Source organism: Balaenoptera physalus (genome assembly GCF_965194825.1).
Source record: "Balaenoptera physalus genome assembly, chromosome: 1".
Taxonomy (NCBI): Eukaryota; Metazoa; Chordata; class Mammalia; order Artiodactyla; family Balaenopteridae; genus Balaenoptera; species Balaenoptera physalus.
In genome coordinates, this window is record NC_138882.1 from 143,824,184 (window position 1) to 143,847,978 (window position 23,795).

The 23,795-nt window shown below is 38.5% G+C and overlaps 1 protein-coding gene and 1 long non-coding RNA gene across 14 annotated transcripts in view; one reads left to right on the forward strand and one right to left on the reverse strand.

Annotated features, from left to right (window-relative positions):
- NFIA (nuclear factor I A) overlaps nt 1–23,795 on the reverse strand; it is a 392,763-nt gene that overhangs the window by 37,994 nt on the left and 330,974 nt on the right. For 12 of the 13 annotated variants that reach the window (XR_014261496.1, XM_082453615.1, XM_082453621.1 and 9 more), the window contains 2 exons: nt 20,538–20,716; nt 18,103–18,268 (listed from right to left, as the gene is read on the reverse strand). Coding sequence is in view for 12 of the 13 variants with exons in the window: in XM_082453615.1 (XP_082309741.1) it covers nt 18,103–18,268; nt 20,538–20,716 (345 nt within the window). In the remaining variant the exon portion in view is untranslated. The remainder of the gene's footprint in view (nt 1–18,102; nt 18,269–20,537; nt 20,717–23,795) is intronic. The other variant, XM_082453612.1, reaches the window with a different exon arrangement.
- Nucleotides 403–22,723, forward strand: LOC309657164. Its single transcript, XR_014261676.1, has 2 exons — nt 403–11,250; nt 22,477–22,723. It is a non-coding gene; the product is annotated as an uncharacterized lncRNA (long non-coding RNA).

Genomic DNA, 23,795 nt, shown 5'->3' on the forward strand with positions numbered 1-23,795 from the left:
ACCAAGATCCCGTGTAAACCTGGAACCTCAGGTACCACACTTCAGCCAACTATCCTTTTCACAGTATATGAACGTTTTGTTGTTGGTTTTTATACTTATATTTAAGAGCTTCACTCTAGTTTAGAGAGAAAAAATTCTGTGGTTCTGGTGTTTCATTGGTTCATATATCCAAATGAACATTTTGTTTTCTGGCGTCCTTCAATTCACTTCTTTACCACAAACTCCAAGGATTTATTCACATTCTTTACTAAAATTTTTAGATAGACTATTATTTAATTTCAAATTTCTTAACAATACTTGTAAAAGGCATAAGTTTTCTGGACTAACACAAGACATGCACCGTCTAAAAGATGAGAAGGATTTGCATTTCTTAAAAAACACAGATAATTGAGGGAATAATACCATATTCCTTTGCCAGATTTTTTCCCCCTTGTTGACATCATCTGCTTCTCTTCCTTTGATTTTCTGTTTCAGAGAAAACTGCTCAGACTTCTTGTTTCCCTTGTTAAGCACATCTAGAGATAAAATTTCCACCAATCTGGGCCAAGTCCTATTGGTCATTAGAGCTAAGTCACCCACGCAGAGCTGTGATGGTCACGTGGGTATGGTTGTGTTAAATCAGCATGGAACAGAGAAGGAACATAAGGTTCCCCTGATGTCTATTATTGAGAAACTTTTTGTTGTTGTAGTATTTGTTTTAGAAGAATTCGTCCAATAACAGCTTTATATAAAATGATCTAAATGTATGATACACTGTACTGTCTAGCAACATGAATCCACTGATTTCTTCCCCAGCCTATCCTATGTCAGATCAACCTGAACAGATCTGAGAAACACCTCTGCATTTAGCCATTCTGTATGCTCCTCTCACTCACTGGTATGGGGGAAATTTGCTTTTTTTAAAAGCTCAGTAAAATACTCTTTATTAATTGTTTCATTCAGCCTATTGCTCTACTTTGATATGCTCTCAGAAGTCTCAACAGAAAGTTATGTATTGAAAATGATGTACTATAATTAGCTGGTAGTGAATTTACCTGCTTCTAGGGCACAAAGAGGATGAGGGAGAGACAAGGAGGAAGCTAGTAGATAAAATAACCTGTTAAACCTGTTAGCCGTTAGGAGGAAAAAAAGTGTTTTTTCACATGTGAATAGGTAGGTAGGTTGAGAAGGAACAAAAAGGCATGAAGAGTAAGCTAAGGTTCTAAGACTGAATGACTGATGACAGATGCTGAACCACGAGGCCCTGGTTTGATGGTCCTAGCGGAGCAGTGTGTGCATGTCAGCCCTGGTCACTGCAGACACACAGCAGGATTTCCTATGACGTTTTTACCATATTGGTGACGTCAGAAACAAGCATGCTGATTGATCCTAGGATACATGGCACTTTTTTTTTCTTTTTCTTTTTGGTGTGTGAATATAGTTCTTCGTTGACCATACATAGCACTAAATCTGGAATAGTCTGTATCACATCCCATTCTCTATTTTGCCATTTTGAAAGCAGGGCTAGCATACAAATAATTGAGTCACTCAAAATTACCATGAGGCTAACAATTGGCTATTGTCCCTTCTTCAATCATGAGACAAAACATCCCAGAAGGCCTTTAATGTTCTCCCAGGCTATTAAAAGTTCTCCAAACTTTATTCTGGTTTTTAAAAAAGAGAGCAATGCTGAGAGAGGTGGTAATGTGTTTGCCTTTTTAAGAAAAGGATATTACAACTACAAAAATCTGAGAGTCTCTGAGTTCCATCGAATGGAACAAAAAGTGCCCAGGGAAATTTATTCTATAGAAAGTTGATTCTGGGAAAAATCAAGGACACAGGAAAAACAAGGGAAGGAAGAAAGTCTGACTCATCTTCCATTATTGTAGCTACAATAGGCAGAGTGTTCACCTATAACAGGATGTAGTTCCAGAGATGATATGACATAAGTTGAATTTGATTTTCCTAAAGAAACAGTGGAATGAGGGAGTTATCCTGTTAAACAAAAGCCTCAGTTGAAACTTTTTATTAAAACAACCATATATACCATGGTGAATCAATTACACATGCCCAGTTAAGAGTTTTCAACATGAATATAAAATCAAGTAAAGGGGGCGATGTGGTAATGAATTATATACAACTGTGTTTACTATGCTATTATATCACATTCATTATCTTTCTTAATTATAATTTTTGCCTATTTACAGCAGCAATAATCAAATGCTGCTGGAGGAGCTTCAGGACATCATGAAATCCAGAAAATAATTTTCTAGGAAGATTATTGTAGGCATTTTTGAGAATTCTGGAGGGAAGATTCAGGGGCATTTTACGATTTTCTGATAAAGTCAACAGGGAAATCAATTTGCTTATATAACCTCATTGTAAAAGTCCTCATGGCAAACATGAGTATTAGAAATCAAATTATGATTGCTTGCCTGTTTCTGAAAAAGAAAGCGTTTGCTTTTTTTTAGCAGCCATTTTATCTACATGAGCAGTATCACCATGGACCATTTTCTTAACATTTTGAAAAAACATTCCTATAAGAAGCTTCCACCAGCTCTTATTTGGGCTAATCTGATCATACTTTTTCTCTTTCTAACATATTTCTTCAGATTACCCAAGACTCTTAGCCTTAGCCACAGGGGTAAGTACCAAAATCCCAAATCAGAATTTGATCCCATATCCTTCTGTGTTGCCCACTTACCATATGCATTGCTAATTCTATAATCCTTCACTTAGGCAGTACAAGTTGGGCCTCAGGATGATCAACTGGAAAAACAGTTCATGAACAGTTCTTTCTTTATATGCAATCGGACCTCTGCGGATGCTGGAATCTATCTCTAGGGAGATTGGGGGATGGGCAGGGAGAGTGGCAGAGATCACCCATTAGCCCCGCTCTTTACAACCCTGCAGGTGTTCCCTGGGAGAACAGCCTCTATGTCCTCAGAAATGGATCTAACTGACTGCCTGCAAGCCAAAGAGAATTCCAACTTTTGTTGTTCCCAGGTTGTCTGTTTTTTTTTGTTTGTTTGTTTTGTTTTGTTTTTCTGAATAAGAAGGAATAAGGGATGTGTCTGGATAGAGGAATCACGGCATTTCTAGATGAATCAGTTTTGAGTCTGTAATAGCCTTCACCCAACAATCATACCTGACCATGGTGCTAAGAAAGCGGTCAAATTGTTTTGAATAAAAGATGCTTGGAGTTTTCCTGTTCTGGGGAAAAAATATGACTGAAAAACAAGATATTAAGATATTAAAATATTTGTATCAATGTCAGTTGATGTTTCTTTAAAAACGGTATCAATAAAACCACTCAAATCTGACAAACTAGAAAATGTGAGTGCATCAGCTTGTTTTCAAAGTAGGCAGCCAGATTCAAGATCTAGTTCAAATTTAGCAACCCCTGAAATGCGTGTAATCACTGAAAAACAGAAGAGTGAGAAAATTTAGATAGATTTCTGTGTAGAGCTTGGGTGTGAAAGGAGAGCTGACCTTTGGACAAAGCCCCCTCCAGTGTCCACAGACCAGCCACCAGGAGGTTGAGTGGTCAGGTGGCCTGGAGCTGAACGGCCTGAGGATAGTGATGGTCAGCTCCTCTGCTGGAGAGGGGCAGTGGGGGATGACCTGGTGAGGCACCTTGGCAGGAAAGACAATGTAAGACAGCTAGTGAGCTTTGACATTCTTTGTGTGTGTGTGTGTGTGTGTGTGTGTGTTAGATATTTGTCTTTTTTTTTTTTTTTTAGTATATGTGCTGCCTAAGCGAGCACAGATATTTGTCTTTTTAAAAAAATTTTTATTGAAATATAGTTGACTTACAATGTTGTTAGTTTCAAGTTTACAGCAACGTGATTCAGTTATATATATATATGTACGTGCCTATTCTTTTTAAGATACATTTCCATTATAGGTTATTACAAGATATTGAGTACAATTCCCTGTGCTATGCAGTAGGTCCTTCTTAGTTCTGACATTCTGAATTTACTTCCAGACACAGGAAGCAACAAAGTTCCCCAAACCCTGGCAGACACAAAGTTTGAAGAGAAGTTTGTGATCTGTTTCATCAGATTCCAACTATGTAAAAGGAGGGAATACCAATTCTTCATTCCCTTAAACTCTACCAAATCTAACCGCTGTGGTACATCAAGGAAAGATAGTTTAATATATTCATATTCTCTCCCTTTCTCTCTCTTTCTCTGTCTCTGTCTCTCTCTCGTGTGAACACTTCCTCTGTGCCAGGCTCTATGCTAAGTTTTACGGGAGATAAAAAGATAAGCCAGACACACGGCTATCCATGAAATGTTAGAGTCTAGTGGGGAGAGATGAGTACAGAAAGTGAAAATATGAGTGCCTAAAAGTAATATAAATAAAAATCTTTAGGGTGTTAAAGGACAGAAAAGTGACACCTGGCAGGGGAACAGGAAAAGCTTTGCAGAGGAGATGGAGATGGTTGTGATGACGGGCTGTAAAAGATGTGCTGGTTGACAAGTTCAGATGGATTGGGGATCACAGAGGAATCTGCATGAGCAAAGAAACAGAGGTGGGTGATGGGGATGTCAATCGTGGAGGGAAAGGAGAAAAGACGGGACGCTGTGAATGACTCTGCCATAAGGTCAGGGAAGATAAAAATTTAAGGATCAGAGACTTGAATGTTTGAAAATGGAGGAGAAAAAGTCTATTGAATTTTTCCTTCAAGAGGAAGAAATAATTTATAAAATTATCAAAGATACCAGATTTCCATTCTAAACACCATTAAGACCATTAGGCATCCTAACACTTTAAACCTTTCCCCTCCTATCTCAAAATCAGTATACACTTCACATGTTCCCTTGTGTTCAGAAACTCAGACATATTCACATGTGCGGATATCCCTTTAAAAATGCTAGTCAAAAATTCAATTTCATTCAGCTAGACTTACTGCCTGCCCAGGAATGTGCTGGTTACTGGACAGAAGACATCCAAACAAGTTTAGGAATGCAGACTTGAACAGATCACTGTGTCTTCAGACTGCAATTTGCTAAATGTTTATCAGTGACACCTGACGGTGCACGAGAACGCATTCAGTTGCAAACTGAAGCAGTGAGATGACTAAATACCTAATTGAAATAGCTTCTGCAATCTTAACTGCACTATCACATGTTACTAGTTTTTTAAAAAAGCCCTGTGAGAAAACTTTCATTTCTAGAAAAAAATGTGGAAACTATTAGAAAATAGATTGGCTAATTTCTAAATGAAGCCCATTACGATTGAACTCATTTGGGAACTTGAACAGCACTATTTCTTGCCAGGTCATAAAAGAAATGCTGGAGGATATTGGAGTTTTTTTCCTTCGAAGAAATCTATGAGTATCGACAAGTTTACAGGGCCTGGGTTAGCATTATTAATGTAATTATACAGCCAAGGAAACACATACAGCCTTTGTTGACACATGAATCCCCAGTATTCAGAGGTTTAGAAATTCCCACGTGAATGAGTGGATAGTGTAGTTTTCATCCAGATGTTTGGAATCTAGAAGATAACCACACTGAATTTCCATTACTTTGATCACATCTGTGCAGTCAGTTACCTCATTCTATTATCTCTGCAGATCTTTTGTCTCTACAAACAAGCTACCAACAACACAAAAAGACACAGCCCTCAGGGCATGAAATTAAAGCCTACTTATCGCTAGTAAATTATTACAGAATAACATACCCACAAGCCTTCTTCCTGAAAAGCTAATGAATTCGAACTTTAATATATTAGCATTACTTAACATGTATGGTAACAATTTGCATGAAATGTTTAATGTGCCAATAGTTCTCAAAAAATCATGAAAAGAATCAATTTAAGCAGATGGCTTTGCTCTGCTGGTCTCTCTACTTGTATTAGGGATCTTCATAGGGGGCAGGGGCTCAAGTGACATCATGATTTGGGGTAAAACATACAGAAAGGAAGGTATAAGTCAATTCATGTGTGCACACAGAGAGAAGGGGATCAGAGCAACTTGTAAACTGGAGGTGCTTTGACGTTATGTTACCAAAATCTGTGTGATAAAGAGGTACTTTACAATGACTGTTTCCTGTAAACAACCTATTTATACTGCCTATAATATTCTTTTCCGTAATAACTTAAAGGATAGGAATACAGCCTTGTTTCAGTTCATTTAAATTTATTTCTAATTGACTAATCCACATTCTATGTCATGTATTTTTACGTGTATGCCTGTGTGTTGTTCAACTGATAGAACATATTTATTGATCAGAAGCAACCACATAGATGGAGAGGCACAGGTGAAAGTAATATTAAAGAGCCACAGGGAATAAACCCTGGATTCAGCTGGGGTTTACTAAAAAAAGAAACCTAGATCAATATATTGGATCCCTCCCTCTTGAAAGGCTTCTGCAGCCTCTCCAAAGGCAGTGTAACTTCGGAAACCCACTTCTGAGACTATATCCTCAACAAATACTTAAAAGTACATATAAAGATTTATGCTCCAAGATGTTCATTACAGCATTACTTATAAGTGCAACAAACTGGAACCAACTGATGGAATATTGCAGCCATTAAAAATGTTTTAAAATAATAATGACACCATGACATGTTTATAATACGAAATAAAATGAATAAAATTAGGTTACAAAACTGTATATATGTGTATATATATGTATGCACACACACACATATCATGATCAATTGAATCAATTATGTTTAAAATATGCACAGAAAATGACTGGAAAATATGCACAGAAAGTGATTATCTCTAAAGACTGGGATTATGAGTGATTTTAAAACACCTTCCAGTAATTCTTAATCTTAAATAAAATAAAGACAAACAGAACCTGAAAGCCCCAAGTAATATTTTTATTTTTACAGCAGTGCAAGGTAGTTAATAGAAAATGAATTTTAGAATCAGAAAATCCTGGATTGAATCCATTCAGTCTCTTACTAGAAATGCGACCTTGGCAAGCCAGTTAACCTCTCTGAGTGTCTCTATATAAAAAGTTCAGCATAGTAAATATTATTTACTCTAATACTCCCAGCTCTTTAAGGCTTCACCCCCTCTGTGAATGTCTAATAGGCGACCCTCTCCACAGGAGCAATCAGAGAGTGATCCCTAAGGAGAGGCTTAGCCAACAAGATGGGAAATCTCCAGAATCCCACTGTACTTTATATTAAAACAGTTGAAGAAAACTGCTAAACTCATCCAATCAGGGACTACTGATTCCAAAATCTGATTAAGGGCATTACACCCTGAGATATCTGCCTTCCACCAATTAAAAAAATAATACTCAAACCTCTCAAGGGTTAATGTTATATCAGACTCAAATATAATTTGTAAGGGTGTAAGATGGCACAACTTTTCTGAAAAGCAATTTGGAAACGTGTATCAAGAGGAATATTCATCCTGTTTGCACTAGTAATTCCAATTCTAGAAATCTAGCCTAATAAAATTATTCAAGTTGGGGACAAAATTCTATGTTCGACAATATGCTGAAGCATAGTCCATAGGTTGGAACAAAAGTTAATGGTCTATGGTAGGAGAATAAGTAAAAATATTTAAAATCACATTTCTTAGCTTTTTATTTTTTTTATGAAGTAAGAAAAGGTGTAAAATACTCGTTAAGAAAATAACATACAAAATATTATATTCACTAGGTCACAATCATCTTATATAAATATACACATAGAAATGCACTGAAAAAATGGGGGAAAACCAGACCAAAATGTTAATAGTATTTGGTTATAGGAGAATACGATTTTAAAAATCCTTTTCTGTATTTTTCAAGTTTCCTACATTGCCGTTGTTATCTTTATGAAGAAAATCTTAAAACTCATCTGTCATTTCTGTCATCTGAAAAAGTAAAAAACTGAGGCAAAAATAAGACCTGAATGGATTATGATAACCTAAATGAATGTAATCATCTATTGTCTGTTCTCTTTTGTCACTCACTCCTTCTTTACAAAGTTCATTTCTTCTCTCTTTTTTCCTGCTCTCATTCCTGTTTTTCATCCAATTCAATGTACCCAAGAGTTTTTACTGGAATAATTAAACAGTTCTTTGGGACTTCCCTGGTGGTCCACTGGTTGAGAATTCCCACTTCCAGTGCAGGGGGCACAGGTGTGATCCCTGGTTGGGGAACTAAGATCCCACATGCCACGCAGTGAGGCCAAAAAAGAAAAAAAAGTTCTTTATCGCGTGTCTTAGGATTTTCAGAGGAAAGGTGTATGATATTATATCTTGAAACACAGTAAGTGTCCTGGTAGAGTAGAAAGCACGGGGCTTTAGAGTCCAACAGACCCCGATTTGAATTCTGGTTCAGTCTCAGTTTTCTCTTTTTAAAAAGAGGGCTAACGATTCCAACTCTGCAGATTAAAATAACAATCAAGTGCAACGAAGGTAATGCATATGAAAATACCTATCGAAGTGCCTGATTTCCAATAATTATTTTTCTTTTTCCTTTTCAAATTTAGACATTAAAAACTTGGGTTGTACAAAAAGTAGAAATACTCTTCAAAAAGTATTTATGAAAAATTATGACTTAAGATAGCATGTGTGCATCCGTATCCAATGGGTTCCTAAAGCCGAACTTGTGACCAAATAATAGCTACTGAGAGTGAAAATGCTATCCTTGTACTCAATTCCATGTTCTCTGTGAGGGAAAAAGAATAGTATTCTTTACCAGAAAGAGCACATATTTTTGCTATCACACCCGAAGTTCAGGTTAATGCAACTAAAAACTAGATGTATAAAATTTGCCAAGGATTTTATGGACCACATCCCTTCCCTGCCTCCACTGTGTGAGTTTTGGTCACTAGAGTTAGTGGTTGGGGTGTAAAGAAGAATTTTAGTTCACTGGACAAATACTTTAAAAATTAAAGCATTATATTTGACATAAAAGGGGATTTAAAGCTCAGTAATACCTTTCATTCTCGTTGGGCAAGGCACTAAAGAACTACCCCCCAATGAACCTGTTTCCATCCTTCAACACACAGTCAGTGTGTATATACATCCCCCACTCTATGGCAGTAGGTATTCTATACATACTTTTTCTTAGCGCTCTCCTTTGCTGACTTAATATAACTCAAAGATTATTCCATGAATTCATACAGACCTATCCTTACTTTTTTTTCTTAAAGATTTATTTATTGTTTATTTACTTATTTTACTTATTTTTGGCTGTGTCGGGTCTTAGTTGTGGCACGCAGGATCTTTGTTGAAGCACGCGGGATCCTTCGTTGCCGCGCGTGGGCTTCTCTCTAGCTGTGGCGTGCGGGTTTTCTCTCTCTAGTCGTGGCGCACAGGCTCCAGGGCGTGTGGGCTCTTTAGTTTGCAGCACGTGGGCTCTCTAGTTGAGATGCGCAAGCTCAGTAGTTGTGGCGCAAGGGCTTAGTTGCCCCACAGCATGTGGGATCTTAGTTCCCTGACCAGGGATCGAACCGTGTCCCCTGCATTGGAAGGCGGATTCTTTACCACTGGACCACCAGGGAAGTCCCCCTATCCTTATTTTTAAAGGGTTTCTAATGTATATCATATTGGTGGATATGATTGGTGTTACCAATCTTTTATTATAATCACTGTTGCAATGAATACTTGATGTATATCTTTGCTCACATGTCCAACACAATGCATGGCTTACATTTAAAATTTATATATATATATATATATATATATATATATATACACACACACACACACACACACACACACACACACACACACATATATATAAATATATATAAAATGAAATTGTCCTCTGAAGAGGTTGAACCAATTTACAGTCCTCTAACAGTATAGGAGAGTGCCTGTTTTCCACACACTTACCAAGACTGTGTCAGGATCCTTTTTGGTTTTTCCTAATCTGATAGGTAAAAATACCATTCGAGTTTTAATTTGTATTGCTTTTATGCTACATGAATGAGACATCTTTCAAATGTTTCCCATTTCTCTATGTTTATATCATTTCGTTGTCTTTCTGTTGGATTGTTGGTCTTTCTCTTACTGACTTCAAAAAACTATTCATATATTACATAATTTAGCCCTCTGCCACAGGTGTTGCAAATATTTTTCCCACTTTATCATTGTCTTTTGACTTTGTCTATGGTGTTTTTTTCCAATGTATACATTTTTAATACTTTTAGAGTAGAATTTATCAGTTTTCTTTTCATGGATTCTGTTCTTTTTGTATTATTTGAAAGGCCTTTCTCACTCCAATATTCCACAAAAAGTTTCTCCTATTTTTTTGTTGGTATTTTTAAGGCTTAATATTTCTATGTTATATTTTTTGCACCACCTGGAATTTATTTTGGTGTAAGGAATTTTATTTTTTCTGGACAGCTACTCAGTCATCCCAATATACTTTATTGAATAATCCCTTTCCCTCTTCCAATATGAAATGTCACTATTATCATATACTAAAGTACTGTAGTTATGTAGGTCTCTTTCTAATTCAGAAGAATATAAAAACTTAAAATATAATGGGGATAGTAGCAGTGCTGACAGAAGAATAAAAATCAAGGTGGAAATAGAGAGATCAAAGTAAAATAAGTTCCCTGGCACTAAGTGACATCAGACAATAACTTAAGAGTAGATAAGAAAGAGGAGGGAGCTCTTTAGAATTGTTCTATATCCTGTCTGGTGTTGGCTGGAAGAATCTACGATGTTATAAAACTCATAGAACTGTACCCTAAAGACTGAATTTCATTGAATGTACATTTTTAAAAAAAATTTAAAGACTAAAGGAATAGTGCAGGCATCAGTAATGAAAAACTGTTTTGTGAAAGGAAGCCACTAACTTTTTTTTTTTTTATTCTCTTTTGTCCTTATCCACTGTCTCGTCTCTGAAAGAGGAAATACAGTCCTTAGTCATTTAAAAATTGTGTAAATATGACATATCATTCACTGACTTGTTCTAAATTCAATTACTGATTAAAATTATGTGTTTTACACATAAAAAAGTGTTGGTGAAAAAGAGAGCTGTCATTATTTGGGTGAAAACTCAGAAAGTAATTCTTCTAAGCATTCAGCAACAGTTCAAGCTCTGGAGAGCACTGGGGAATAAAGAAAATCTGTCTTTAGCAATAGCTCCTGTTTGTCCACCTTTTTTGCTATTCTTGTCTTATCTCCCTCCAGATCTTCTGCTCTCTTCCTTTCCCTGCTAACAAAAGTTACTCTCAGCCACAGAAACCAATCCACACTAAAGTATAAATGACCACTAATATCTTCCTCTGTACTATTCCCACAGGGTCTTCACTGCAAACATGGAAACTTTGGGCTCTGGATGCTCTGGCCAAGTAAGTGCATGAACTACAGGTTCAAAGTGGCTGGGTGTGAGTCATGATGCTGCTACCTTTGGCTGAGTGACCCTGAGAAAGTTACCTGTATCCTCGTGCCTTGTCTTTCTCAATTAGGGTATTTACTTTTTAAAGTACGTACTTCATAGCATTAATGTGAGGATTAAAACAAGATAATACATAAGAAACATTTTTTAAAGTGCTTGACACATTAATAAAAGCTCAATAGTTTGTTGTGTTATTAATTTCAGACGAGAGCAGACAGTTGTGGCTACTCGGTAACCAAAAATCAAGTCCCATTGCTTTGTAATTTGGCTACAGTAGGAGCTAGTACCAAGCTACCGTGGGATTATGTAATCTTGGGAAAGTAACCTCCACTCTCGAATCTCAGTGTCCTTGTCTATAAAATCCTGACCTCACAGGAGTCTTAGGAAGACGGAACGAGATAACATACATGTGTAAAGAGCTTTGCTAACCAAAAAGCATTGAACATATGTCAATTATTACACTAGGAAATTTCAATCCCCGTCAGATTATTATCTTCCTGGTTAACAGGTTCAAACTCATTCATATAATGAATATATACAAGATTCATCAGAGACATAAAAATAAAAAAGGGAACTTGTTATTACATACTTCTAATATAATAGAATTCTAGTTTTAAAAAATCAAAAGTTCATGGCTAAGAAGGCATGGAGAAAATTGTTTATAAGTCTTTTATGCATTTTTAAATTGAGTTTTTGTGTCCCTAATTAATTTAAAAGAGGAAAATACGCATGTTTTATCTTCCATCATAATTCAAAAGTGTTTCTTTCTTTTCATTATAATTCTAGGCTATGATGCCCATCTTCAGTTTCTTTTCTGGAAAAGTCCATTTTTATAGTATGTTCTTGGTGCCAGCCTATTATAAAAAAATTGAATCTTACAATGCAATTAAGAAAATGAAGAGTGGATTTTGAATTATCATACCACAAACAGACCCAAATGTAAGGAGAGATTTCTCCTATTCTGGAGCTGTTGTCCTCAGGACTCTTAGAAAGAGCCATTTGTTTTATTACATGTTTGAAAAGGAGTCCCTCCGCAATTAATGAGATGGTGCATGTGGGAAAACTGAGTACACTGCGAAGAACTGCAGTAGGTAGGATGTTATTATAATTGGTCTCACCAGTAAGACACCTAATAGTCATCTCCAAATATAACTTGGTCAAACCAAACTTCTGATCCCCACCCCTTGCCCAGAACTGCTCTTCCTGCAATTTTTCCCGTCTCAGTTTATGGCAACTCCATCCTTCCAACTGCTCAGGTCAAAAACCTAGGAGTTATTGCTGATTTCTCTAGTGTTTTTTTTTTTTTTCTTCTCAACCCACATCTAATGTGTCAGTAAATCCTATCAGCTTTACCTTTCAAATATTTCTCACCACCCCTACTGCCCGGATGCTGGTACAGGTCATTAGCAACTCTTGCCTGCATTATTGCAATGGTGTGCCACCTCCCCTCCCTGTGTTAGTTTTCTCCATTGTACTTACTGGTCCCTGAATTACTAGTTTACTTATTCTTTAATTATTGTTTGTCCCCTCCCTCTAGAATGTAAGCTCCACAAGGGAAGGGAATTGTCTGCTTTGCTCCCTTTTGGATCCCTTGCACCTAGAATAGTGGCTGGCATGTAGAAGACACTCATCATATGTATTGATTTTTTTTAAAAAGCCTCTTATCTGGTCTTCCTGCTTTAATTCTTGCCCCCTGAAACCTATTTTCAACAAAGCCTTCAAAGAGTTTCTGTTAAAACCTAGGTAGTATCTCTCCTCTGCTCCCCATCTCACTCAGAGAAAATGCCAAAGTCCTAACAATGGCCTATAAGAACCTCCAACATTTGTCACCTTCCTCCAACCCCTCTCGCCCCCCCATCTCCCAGTCACATCCACATTCATCCGCATTACCCCTCAGACCTGGCCTCCCCCTACTTTCACTCATTCACTCACTCTGCTCTCACCACACTGGCCTCCGGGTTGTTCCTTAAACATGCGGGCTGGACTGGCTGATCCTTTTGCTTGGAAAGCTCTTCCCTCTACAGTCTCATGGCTCACTCTCTCACCTCTGTCAGACCTTTGTTCAAGTCTCCCCTTCTAGACAGGCCTTCTCCAACCACCCTATTTAAGTTGTATCCCACCCCCACTAATCCCAACCCCTCTGTGCTTCATTTTCCTACGTAGCACTTATGTATCACAATCTTACATCACTCCTACCTATTATACTTATTATTTTATTTATTGCCTTTCTTCCTTCTGTAAAATGAAAGCTCCGCAAGATCAGGGATTTTTATCTCTTTCATTTCCTGCAGAATCCTAGCATCTAGAACACTGCTGGCACATAGTGGATGGTCAATAACTATTTATTGAATGAATGAAGGAAGTGATATTCTCTCACTGGGTATCTAAACCCAGTTAATCAGCAGGAATGGAACCCATTCATTGTGAATTACTCTTAACCAGTTATTCTATTTGTTATGGTATCCTAAAGAGATCAGGCATAGTATATCAATCTTTCTCCAAACGAATCAACAGTATGAATGTCCTCCTTGAGAGACAGCAGAACTTTTATTTCCACCCTCACTACTCTGTTTTTTAAGGCACTGGTAAAGACTTTTCCCATTAAAATATATTTATTTTATAGGCAAACATTTCCCTCCCCAAATCTGCCTTACCCTGTTTGCCTGGCCACAGCTGCAAAGTTGCATATTGGTGCCAGAGGCAACTGATTAGTTTAAAAATATATACTCTGCTTTAGGCTGGCATCCATTAGTATTTCATTATAAGAGCATATTAAAAATGATGTCTTGGACTTTTAACTGTCTATAGCACAGCACATCTGTCACCCCAGTTCATCCTGACAATCTACCTATGAGAGTGTGTAGAGCAAAGTATTATTCCAACAGACACGGGAGTCCAGGCCCCGAAAAGCTGGTAGTATAGGTGATCCTGGGCATGATTTCCTACTTTTATTTTTTAAATCATTTTTTATTGCAAGTCATCTTAAACCCCTCAATAGGAAAGGCTGTCCTAGGTTATATAGTTAGCGTTTTTGAAAAAGCCTCAGTTTCAGACATACTGTTGGGATACTGAACATCTGTACTTAATACTCTGTTGTGATGTTTCTCCTCGCTAAAGCTGAGCTCTAATAAACTGACAAAGATAAACAGGATCCAACCATCCTGTGGTTTTAATTTCTAAGAAAGCACAGAATTTATGAAATGATACTTTTGCTCTAAATTTTTATCCAGTGGTAATCCAATTTTAGACACCCCCTCCCCTTCCACCCACAAGCTGGTTTCTGAAGGGAAGTTCTACCTTCTCTCTCAGACTTAAAACATCAGAATGATATTCCTACTAAACAGCTTAGAAGTCACTCACTCCAAAAAAATCTTAACTGAGGCTCCGCATCTGGACCCAAATCCCTTCCAAGTCTCTTGTGGCACCTATGTGCACCTCTGTCCCAGTGTTGTCAGTGTGAGCTACCCGTTTCCCAGCTGTCTCCTGCAATAAATCCCACATTTCTTTAGAGCAGGGATGAATCATCTTTGTATCCCCAGGGGCTAACACAGTCCTTGGCACATGACAGATACTCAATATATGAAGGATGAATAAATGAATGAAAGAAGGTAGTTATCAAAGATGAATGTTAAGGGAGAGGGGCTACATCACTCGTGGTACCTTTTCCCTCCCATACACTCTTGGGCCTCTCCACTCCCTCACTTATTGTAGCGATTGGAAGTAGAAACTGCACGTGACTCGTCCCACCCCTTCCTCTCCTCTTTCCCTTAGGGAGACAGGTGCTGGCAGGAAGCACACGGCCACCTGGACCTCCATCAGCTCTACACAGGAGGGCAGCCCCCTACCATGGGAAGGCCTGCGGTGGTCCTGCACTGCCAGAGACTGGGTGGGTTTGTTTGTGTTTCAGCATTAGGAAGCACATTCGCCTGTAGCTAAAAAATAAATTTTCTAATAGTAGAGGTTATAGTCTAGTCTTCCATCTGATTTTTTTTCTTGGATTTTATTTATCAATTAGTTCAGAAATTGGGGCATGGAAGAGGATTTGTTTTGCAGGGGTTCTTAAATCTCTTCCCAATGTGAACTGGTGGGCTTTGAGATTTTTAACTTGAGAGGCTTCTCTTATGCTATAAATTACAGATTTCCCAGAATATCACTGTCTTAATAATAAAGTAGAAGATGGTCAGGTGATAATTGCTGTGAAACAACATATGACTGTGAATTCAGCAAACCCCAGAAAAGACCAAAAAGGCTAAGATTTATGATGATAGAAACCTTTCTATGCCATCAGTAGAACACTTTGTTTTGTCTATATTCCTAGAATCCTAGGATTCAAAAAGTAAGTTTCAAATTATTATGTAAATATCAAACTTTGGGTCCCCTTTCCTGATATTCTCTTTCCAAAAATCTCTAAACACTGTGCTAATGAACATGCAACCACATGAACCGGATCTGTCCAGACCCCCTCCACACTTCTTCCCATCATGTTGAAAGAATGCTTGAGGCTGGGCACAAGAGGACCATGGGTATCTTTTTATACAAGGCATTAGATCCAATCCATGGAGTGGAGTCCAGGGAATGGACCCAAAGGTATCAACCTGACTGAGGGATTGAGTAGCTTCTACATGTCCTACAGGCATAGTTTTTCATTAGCCAAGCCTGGAGGCTTCCACTAGGTAAGAGTTTTGGCAGATAATAAAATGCTCCAATTTATTTGGTGGTAGTGCTTATCGTGGCTGATTTCACATAACCAGCTAGGTATTATCACCCACATTCTACAGATGAGGAAACTGGGATTGGAAGAGAAAAAGAGCTAGCAATGTGAAAGGTGATGGTTTGAGCCCCTATCCTTTAGACTTCAATAGCTAGCTGCCCAGGGTATTTCCACTCGTCCACAGTGCCTCAGAAAAGCCCCATCCCCATTACTGGAAAATGCACTACAGATGCATGAGACATTGATGGTGGAGGTGAGGATATGTCTACACAGAATAAAAAGAACATTAAACAAAGCTTTTTGAGGGCTCTGCCAATGTCCTGAACATACAGAGAGAAGATGAACAGAAAAGTGGTACCCAGAGGCATGTACAGAGCACAGTTTAAGCACATGGCTGCCAAAGTGTAAGTCAACATCCCCAGTGACTAGATCTAAATAGAGTTTGGAGATGATTATTTCTCTGACTCCTTTGAAGATGTTACATGAATACACAATAAGCAGGACAGGCCTATGAGCTTCTGCTTCTCAGAAGCTTCTTTTCTAAGCTGAGCTTCCAAGATGCTTAGAGCAAGCCTAGTTTGCTTCCTATGTCACTGGACACTCAAGAGTTTTCTCCTTTGTTGAAAAGTGTTGAACCACCTCTTACCAAGAGAGGTAAGCCTCCCCAGAATTGTCCCTGGACTCTCAATCTTTTTGCTATGAAACCAGAATCCACGCACAGGGCCACTCACTGCTACATGTATTATCAAAGGGAATATGTACTAGATAGCCTAAAGCTCATCCACGCCCATAAGGGACTCTAGACATTTTGGATTCAGTGTCACCAAAATTAAATCCAATGAACACAGTGTCAACAGAGGCTCATTTTTTCTCTTTGGCTCCTTCCCTCCTGTACTCAATACCATCATGTCCCCAGTACTGAGAAGTCTGAATCATCCTTCACTATATTCATCCAAGTGGTTGTCCAATCCCAAAGCTTATGTCTATAAGACGTTTCTTCCTGTGCTCTCCTCCATTCAACTTCTATAACTGCTGCTCAAGTTCTTGATATTAACACTTCTTTCGTGGTCTACGCTCATCTTTTCCTCAGTAGATTCCTTGCATTCAGCCTCACCTCCTTGAAGACCTCCTCTCCTTAGGGGCACTGTCACAGCTCCCATTCTTTCCTGTGCTTTGATCTCTCTGTAAAGCTTTAGAGAAGGTGGTCATCACACCCCCGTCAAGGTCAGGTAGTCCATCCATCACGTGGGAACTCTGCCTCCAGCTGTCACTCTTTTGGTCATTGTTTCAGGGACTAAGAGAAGCCAAATTTATGTGTTTAAGCTACTTCTATTCCCTGTCATCTTTAAAATATCAGGAAAGCTGTTCTCCCTAATTCATCAAGTAATGATTCCCATTATTCCAAAAGGTTTTGAAATCCTATATTGTCTGATCACATGTTCCCATACTGTTCAGAGACAAGCCAAGATTTCTTTTCTCTTTCCTTCCAGTTTCATCTTCCATCTCCTCCCTCTGCCAAGCCTAGCCATGCAACTGCCATGGCTACTAGCTCTGACCTTCTGCCAGGCTCTTATTCTTCGCGATTGCTCAACGTACACACCTTTGAATTGGTTACTTTGATCTAAACATTTTTTCTATTTGATGGATGAATTGCATTAACCTTGGCACCTCATCAAATGCATTTCTCTTGGATTGTAAGTTACTGGAAGGCAGGGCTCTACAGAAGCATGAGGAACTTTTTGCTAATAAGAATCCATAAAAGTAGATGCTGTTTGATGATCATGAGGATAGCATTCAAAGCCACTCAAATAATAGGCAAAATTTAATACTTCACATCTTGACTTCAGTCCTTGGCACGTAGTTACACCATTTCATCCACACAAACACCCAGTCATTTCCACACCTGATGTGGTTGGTAGCACCCTAGAGTGCTATTTGCTCTGATCTGGTCTTGGTTCTGCAAACTCATGCTACAGCCATCGCTGGGGATCGTGCCTTTCACTGAAGCCTATGCAGTGAGGGGCCAGGCGTAGGTGTGCATTCACGTGCGCAGAGCCTGACCGGCGACCGGCGCCGCATCTCAGCCATACTTACTTGGTGAGGTGGGGGACGCTGCACCTCCTTCCGCTGACGTGGTCGGAGGCTTTGTGTCTGGCACCGGCAGAGGCACAGGCCTGGCCATCGGTGGTGGCGGCGGCGGTGGCAACATGGGGGTGGGGAGGAATGGGTTGTGCACTTTGCCTTGGCTACTCCCATTGGGCTGCCAGGGTGGGAACCAAACAAAACACGCACAGGAGAAAGAAGACACAGATAGAACCATTAGCCGCTTCGGAAAACAAAAGATTCCTTAGGCACCTTTCATGTAAATTACTAAGTATTCTAGCTACTTGAATTCTTCCATAAGAGCATATGGATGAAGAGCTGTGGGTTGTTCTTAAGGCATTCCACAAAAGTACAGTCTTAGGCACACATGCTCCATGCATCCTAAACTTACCTCTTGAACTACTTTGACCTTCTTTAGATCTGATTCTAGAAAATGACCTGCCAACTTTTGCTTGGGATGTTTTGATTCTGTATTAACTGTGACTTTCATCATCATTCTCATGATATTAAATATTGACTTAATATATAAGTGTTTTATAGATTGTGGAATTATTCCATCACGTCTATTTATACAGATCTAACAAAGTTTCCTAAATATGCATTTAAGATTAAAAAAATATTTTATTTTCACTCTTCAAAGTTGATATTATATAACATTTAATAAATATGTTAAGTGAACATAAAAAATTTCTTTCACATATTGTATAACATCAGGCACAGAAACTTTAGAATTCAGCTGTCAAAATTCTGCTAAGGAAAAATATCACTTCTAATTTTGATTTAAATTATATAAGCATATGCCATAAGAGTCATATTTATCTGGCTGCCTGATGTTAGAACAACCAAGTAACAGCTCTTTAACAAAAGAAAAGTTTCCTTCTGAAGAAAGCAATAAAATCCATTTATTTCTGAGTTTTTCGAAACAGTCCCATGAAGGACCTGCCTTAAACCCTATAAAATTTTGATCAAAATGCAAAACTGGTCATTTGACAGTTATATGGGATGATGTCAGGACTATTAAAAAAAAGTTAGACATTTTAAAAGTCAGATGCTTGATGCTGGTGATCACTTCAGTTTTCCATGGTTTCCCAAGTGGCCTTTCTGCCTCTGGTCTTCAGTGACACTATTCAACCAACAATAATAGCTCCTATTTAGGCTCTAGTCCTGAATCAAAATTCAGTTGCTGTCCCAGGCTTTTAAGTTTAAGCTTAGTAATTCTGCAGAGGAAGTCTCACTGCCTCATCAACATTCACTTATATATTTAGTATTGTTCCTCAAAGACAATCTCATCTGACAGTCAGAATGTTGTGCTTTCTTGCCAACAAACTTGCCTGTGTGTCATTTCTGAGTGGGCTAAAAGTCCATAAGTGAATGCTTTAGAATAAGCCAAGCAAATGAATACACAAGCAAAAAGAAAAAAGGGTCCATATTGATTTGCTGTCTAGACAGAAATGTATCTGCTAACACATCACCGGACATTAGTCAAAGCTGCCTGTTCTAACTCAGATATGCAGAATCAGGTATTTCTTCGAGGGAAGAAAATCGGTGATAGGGTGGTGTGATATAATATTCTAAATTAGGCAATAATAATTATGGCTCACCTGTGGCTTCATTACAGTTATTAGGAGAAAAGGAAAATCGCATTTGGCTTTATGCTGGTCATTATTTCCAATTCATTGTTATTATTATTGGCCTTGGGATATAGCTATCCATTGCAAACATTTGGTTCTATATTTGAAATAAAATTTGTGATTTAAAAAAATCACTTTTACATTAGGAATATTGTTTCAAATTGTGATTTGGTTTATTTGAGAAAAAATGAAAACCTCCATTCGAAACTACTGAATACTATTTAGCTTTATACAAAGATAAGTGGGAAAGATAACTACTTGCAGAAATAACAAACTATAATAAACTACTTCTAGAATCTTGAGTTCAAGTACTGGTCAACTTGATGTAAAGTGTTAGAGGACTACTTTTTAAAAATATCAACTTAGTTGATCTGAAACATCTGTGCCCCCTTCTCCCCCTACCTCTCCCTACCACCCAAAATCATTATTTAAAATTATTTGGTCTTTCTATTTTGTTAACTGCGTGAGCCCTTGGGTTAGTATGCATGAGGTGGAATTATCTGCCCACAGACCTTAGAAGGTTATACAGTTCACCCTTGAGATGATTTATATCCATAAACTTGACAGTTGCGAAGTTAACACAAACACTGTTTTTAAACCCTGGCCAATCCCTCTTAGAGTAAGTTAACTTTCCCACAATCTAGAATAAATATGACATTTGCCTGCAGTCAGTCAACACGACATCAGAGCACAACGTCACATGGTCATAAGGTCTTCCCTTGTTATTTTTACATTCGGTTAATATTTCTAAAGAAATTGAAAAAAAAAAAAAAAAAAAAAAAGAAGTTTCCTTACATTGAGGAACCCCACCTGTCCAGCCTGCTGACCAGCATCAGGGCAGACAAGTTGGACAAACTCTTTCAGCGTCTCCTGAGGGTGATAGCGGATGGCTGGGTGGGAGAAGTAAGGCCCAGGCTGCTGGATGATGGGTGATGTTGGAAAATGAAGAGTTGATGGTGTCGCATGTGGACTTGCTGTAGGAAAAGAAAACATCAGAGTTAATAAGAGAAAGACTTGTTTTGCCACAGCTTTTAAACTGGATTCAACTTCCTTTTAAAATTTCTTCTCCTGACCCAATTCCTAGTAACTGCTCGTGTGACAGCATTTAACACTGGAGAGGTCTGATAGATTTTCTTCCTTAAAGCTCTAAGACAAACATGGAGGCTAGATTAGGGTAGAGTTTCAAGCTGTCTTTCTATTTTCAGTGGACATGAGTTATAAAGGCATTAATAATCCTTGGTGAAGCTGAAGATTATTCATTACCTTAAGAGCCTTTTTAATGAAGCAGGCAATAAAAAATGTATTTGGTAGATTAGACCTGATTTAACTGACATTACATATGACAAATTCTAGTTTGCACATATGGATCCCCTTTCATGCTGAGATTTCCATAGACAATAATTCATTGTTAAAGCTCTTATACTCCTTTCAAGGAAATTTCTAGGGACTAATTCAGGATGAAATTTTTTGAAGTCTGTAGTAAATGATCACTTAATGAACCCATGCAATTTGGGTGCCTCACTTTACATAGAAGGTTTATGTTGCCTTTTTTTTTGGCCATTTCAAAGCCAAACTCAGAAACGCATAGATGTTAGTTATAGCAGGGGAACCCACAGGCTGAGTAGGTAGGCAGTGACCCTTGCTAAACTGTTGGCCCTCTGCTCATATAAACTGATGAAAGGCTCAGACAACCATCACTCCCTTATATCTGAACCCTGCTGAGTTTCACTGATACAGGAAGAAGATTACATTAGATTTAAAATACGTATGTGAGGTGCTTAATAATTTTTCCTGGGAAGACTTTTGCCCTTGAAGTGGAAGGGTGATTCGTGAAGCCTGCTGAAGGGTAAGAACAGCACATGGGAAGGGCTGAAGACACTCAAACCAAGTAACGCCGAGATGGAGGCTCTCACTCCCCAATGAGGGCCAGAAAAACAACTGCCAAGTAAAAGCAGATGAGAGTATTTATTTTTCCTTTACTTTTTGCAGTTTAAATCTTTAAACTCAAGGAGGCCCTGCAAAGAGAAAACAAAGGAATACCCAAATATTTGGAAAGTAAGACTTTCCTAATATTGAGGGTGACTCATAAAACTGAAGAGCAACTAAGCGAGACTGGCCACACTTTCTACCACCATCCCATCTGTCAAAAAAGGATGCATCTCTGTTGATCCCTGGACACGGGTTTTTTGTTCCCTACCGTATCTGTAGGACTGGGGCATTTTCTGACTAATAATTGGAGTGGTTAGGACTCTGAGGCTCAGAATGGCATCTGTAGTTTTTAAAGAGTAGAAATAGGGGTTTGGAGTGGAAACAAGAGTCCAGTCCATACGTTGCAGATGACCTGATGGGATCCTTTCATTCATGCAACCTTTAATCTATCCAAAAATATTCCAAGGCTCCTACTATGGGCTTGGGATACAACACTGAGACAATACAAAGTTTTGTCTTCAGTCATATAATTGAGGGCATCTTGAACATAACCCATTCGAACTAGAATTCTTGTCACCTTCCACACCTCATACTGGCTCTTCTCTCTTCTCCATATTAGTAAATAGCTTTTCCATCCATTTAATGATTCCCTGTCATATCCCCCAAACAGTGTCTGGCACTCAGTAAATATTTGTTGATGGTACAATGAATGATTGAATATATGAGTGGTACAGAAATTAATAAAGTAACCATACAAATAAATATAAACTTAAAAAAATTTTTTTGGGCTTCCCTGGTGGCGCAGTGGTTGAGAATCTGCCTGCCAATGCAGGAGACACGGGTTCGAGCCCTGGTCTGGGAAGATCCCACATGCCGCGGAGCAACTGGGCCCGTGAGCCACAATTACTGAGCCTGCGCGTCTGGAGCCTGTGCTCCGCAACAAGAGAGGCCGCGATAGTGAGAGGTCTGCGCACCGCGATGAAGAGTGGCCCCCGCTTGCCGCAACTAGAGAAAGCCCTCGCACAGAAACGAAGACTCAACACAGCCAAAAATAAATAATAAGTAAATAATAAATTAATTAAAAAAAAATTTTTTTTAACCTGGCAAACAGCCAGGGAGCTTGTAGAAAAACTGATAAAACTTAGGGCTTCATACACTGAATGGTAAATCTTGGAATCCATTACTGTCTGAGTTAAAATCTGCAGCTAAAAAGTTAAATGGCTCTGGTCATCTCTTACTTTGCAAATTGTGCTTTAAAGAACCCAAGGAATTTTTTCATCTAATACGGCACGGTCGTCTTTGCTGGTAGCAAGAAACTTTGACCCAGTGCCCTGCATTTGACCGAATAGTTTCTAGTTAGAGATGGAATGTGGCATTTCCCAAATGAGGCTGGGAATGTACTGAGCACAACAAAATGATACACTCAACTTTTACAGCATGTCAAACACAAAGGTGGCAACTCCATTGTCAAGAGCCCCCAGGAAGCAGAGCTTAATGATAAAGTGGCAATGCTTCAGGTGCTCAATGGAAGGTGATGCATGATCGTGAGATTATGAAATCGTGGTGGCCAGCAGAGAACGCTGCCCAAGGGAAAAAATTCACTTGAGCAAAGACTAGACAGATAAAAGTTAGAGAAACCTGATAGAGGAAATAATTCAACAGGACCATGGAATCCCTCCCTTAATTGTTAATAAGCATCCTTGTCCTCCTGTTGTTGCTGCTGTTGTTAAATATGTAAAAGAAAATCGTGAACAACTTAAATGTAGACCTTAGTTTCTTTATTACATTTTCCTAAAAACAATTTATGCACCTTTTTCTTGTGTCACAGAGTTTATTTTAACATAGACCTAAGAACACATGGTACTATATGGAGTTAATTCCACAATGGTTGATTTATAAGGATCAATTAATTCTTAATTAATACCAGGAAATCATTTAGCCTGTAGGTTCACATTAGACAACTGCTGAGTCTGCACTGCGAAGGCTCATCCTTCACGACCCCTACTTTCTCATGCCTTGGACATTCTGGTTCAGCCATTAGTCCACTGTGGAACTGCATATAAATCATTCAAGATCCTGAGCTTTAATTTCTTCAAACAGAAAACAGTTGTGTTACAGACATCA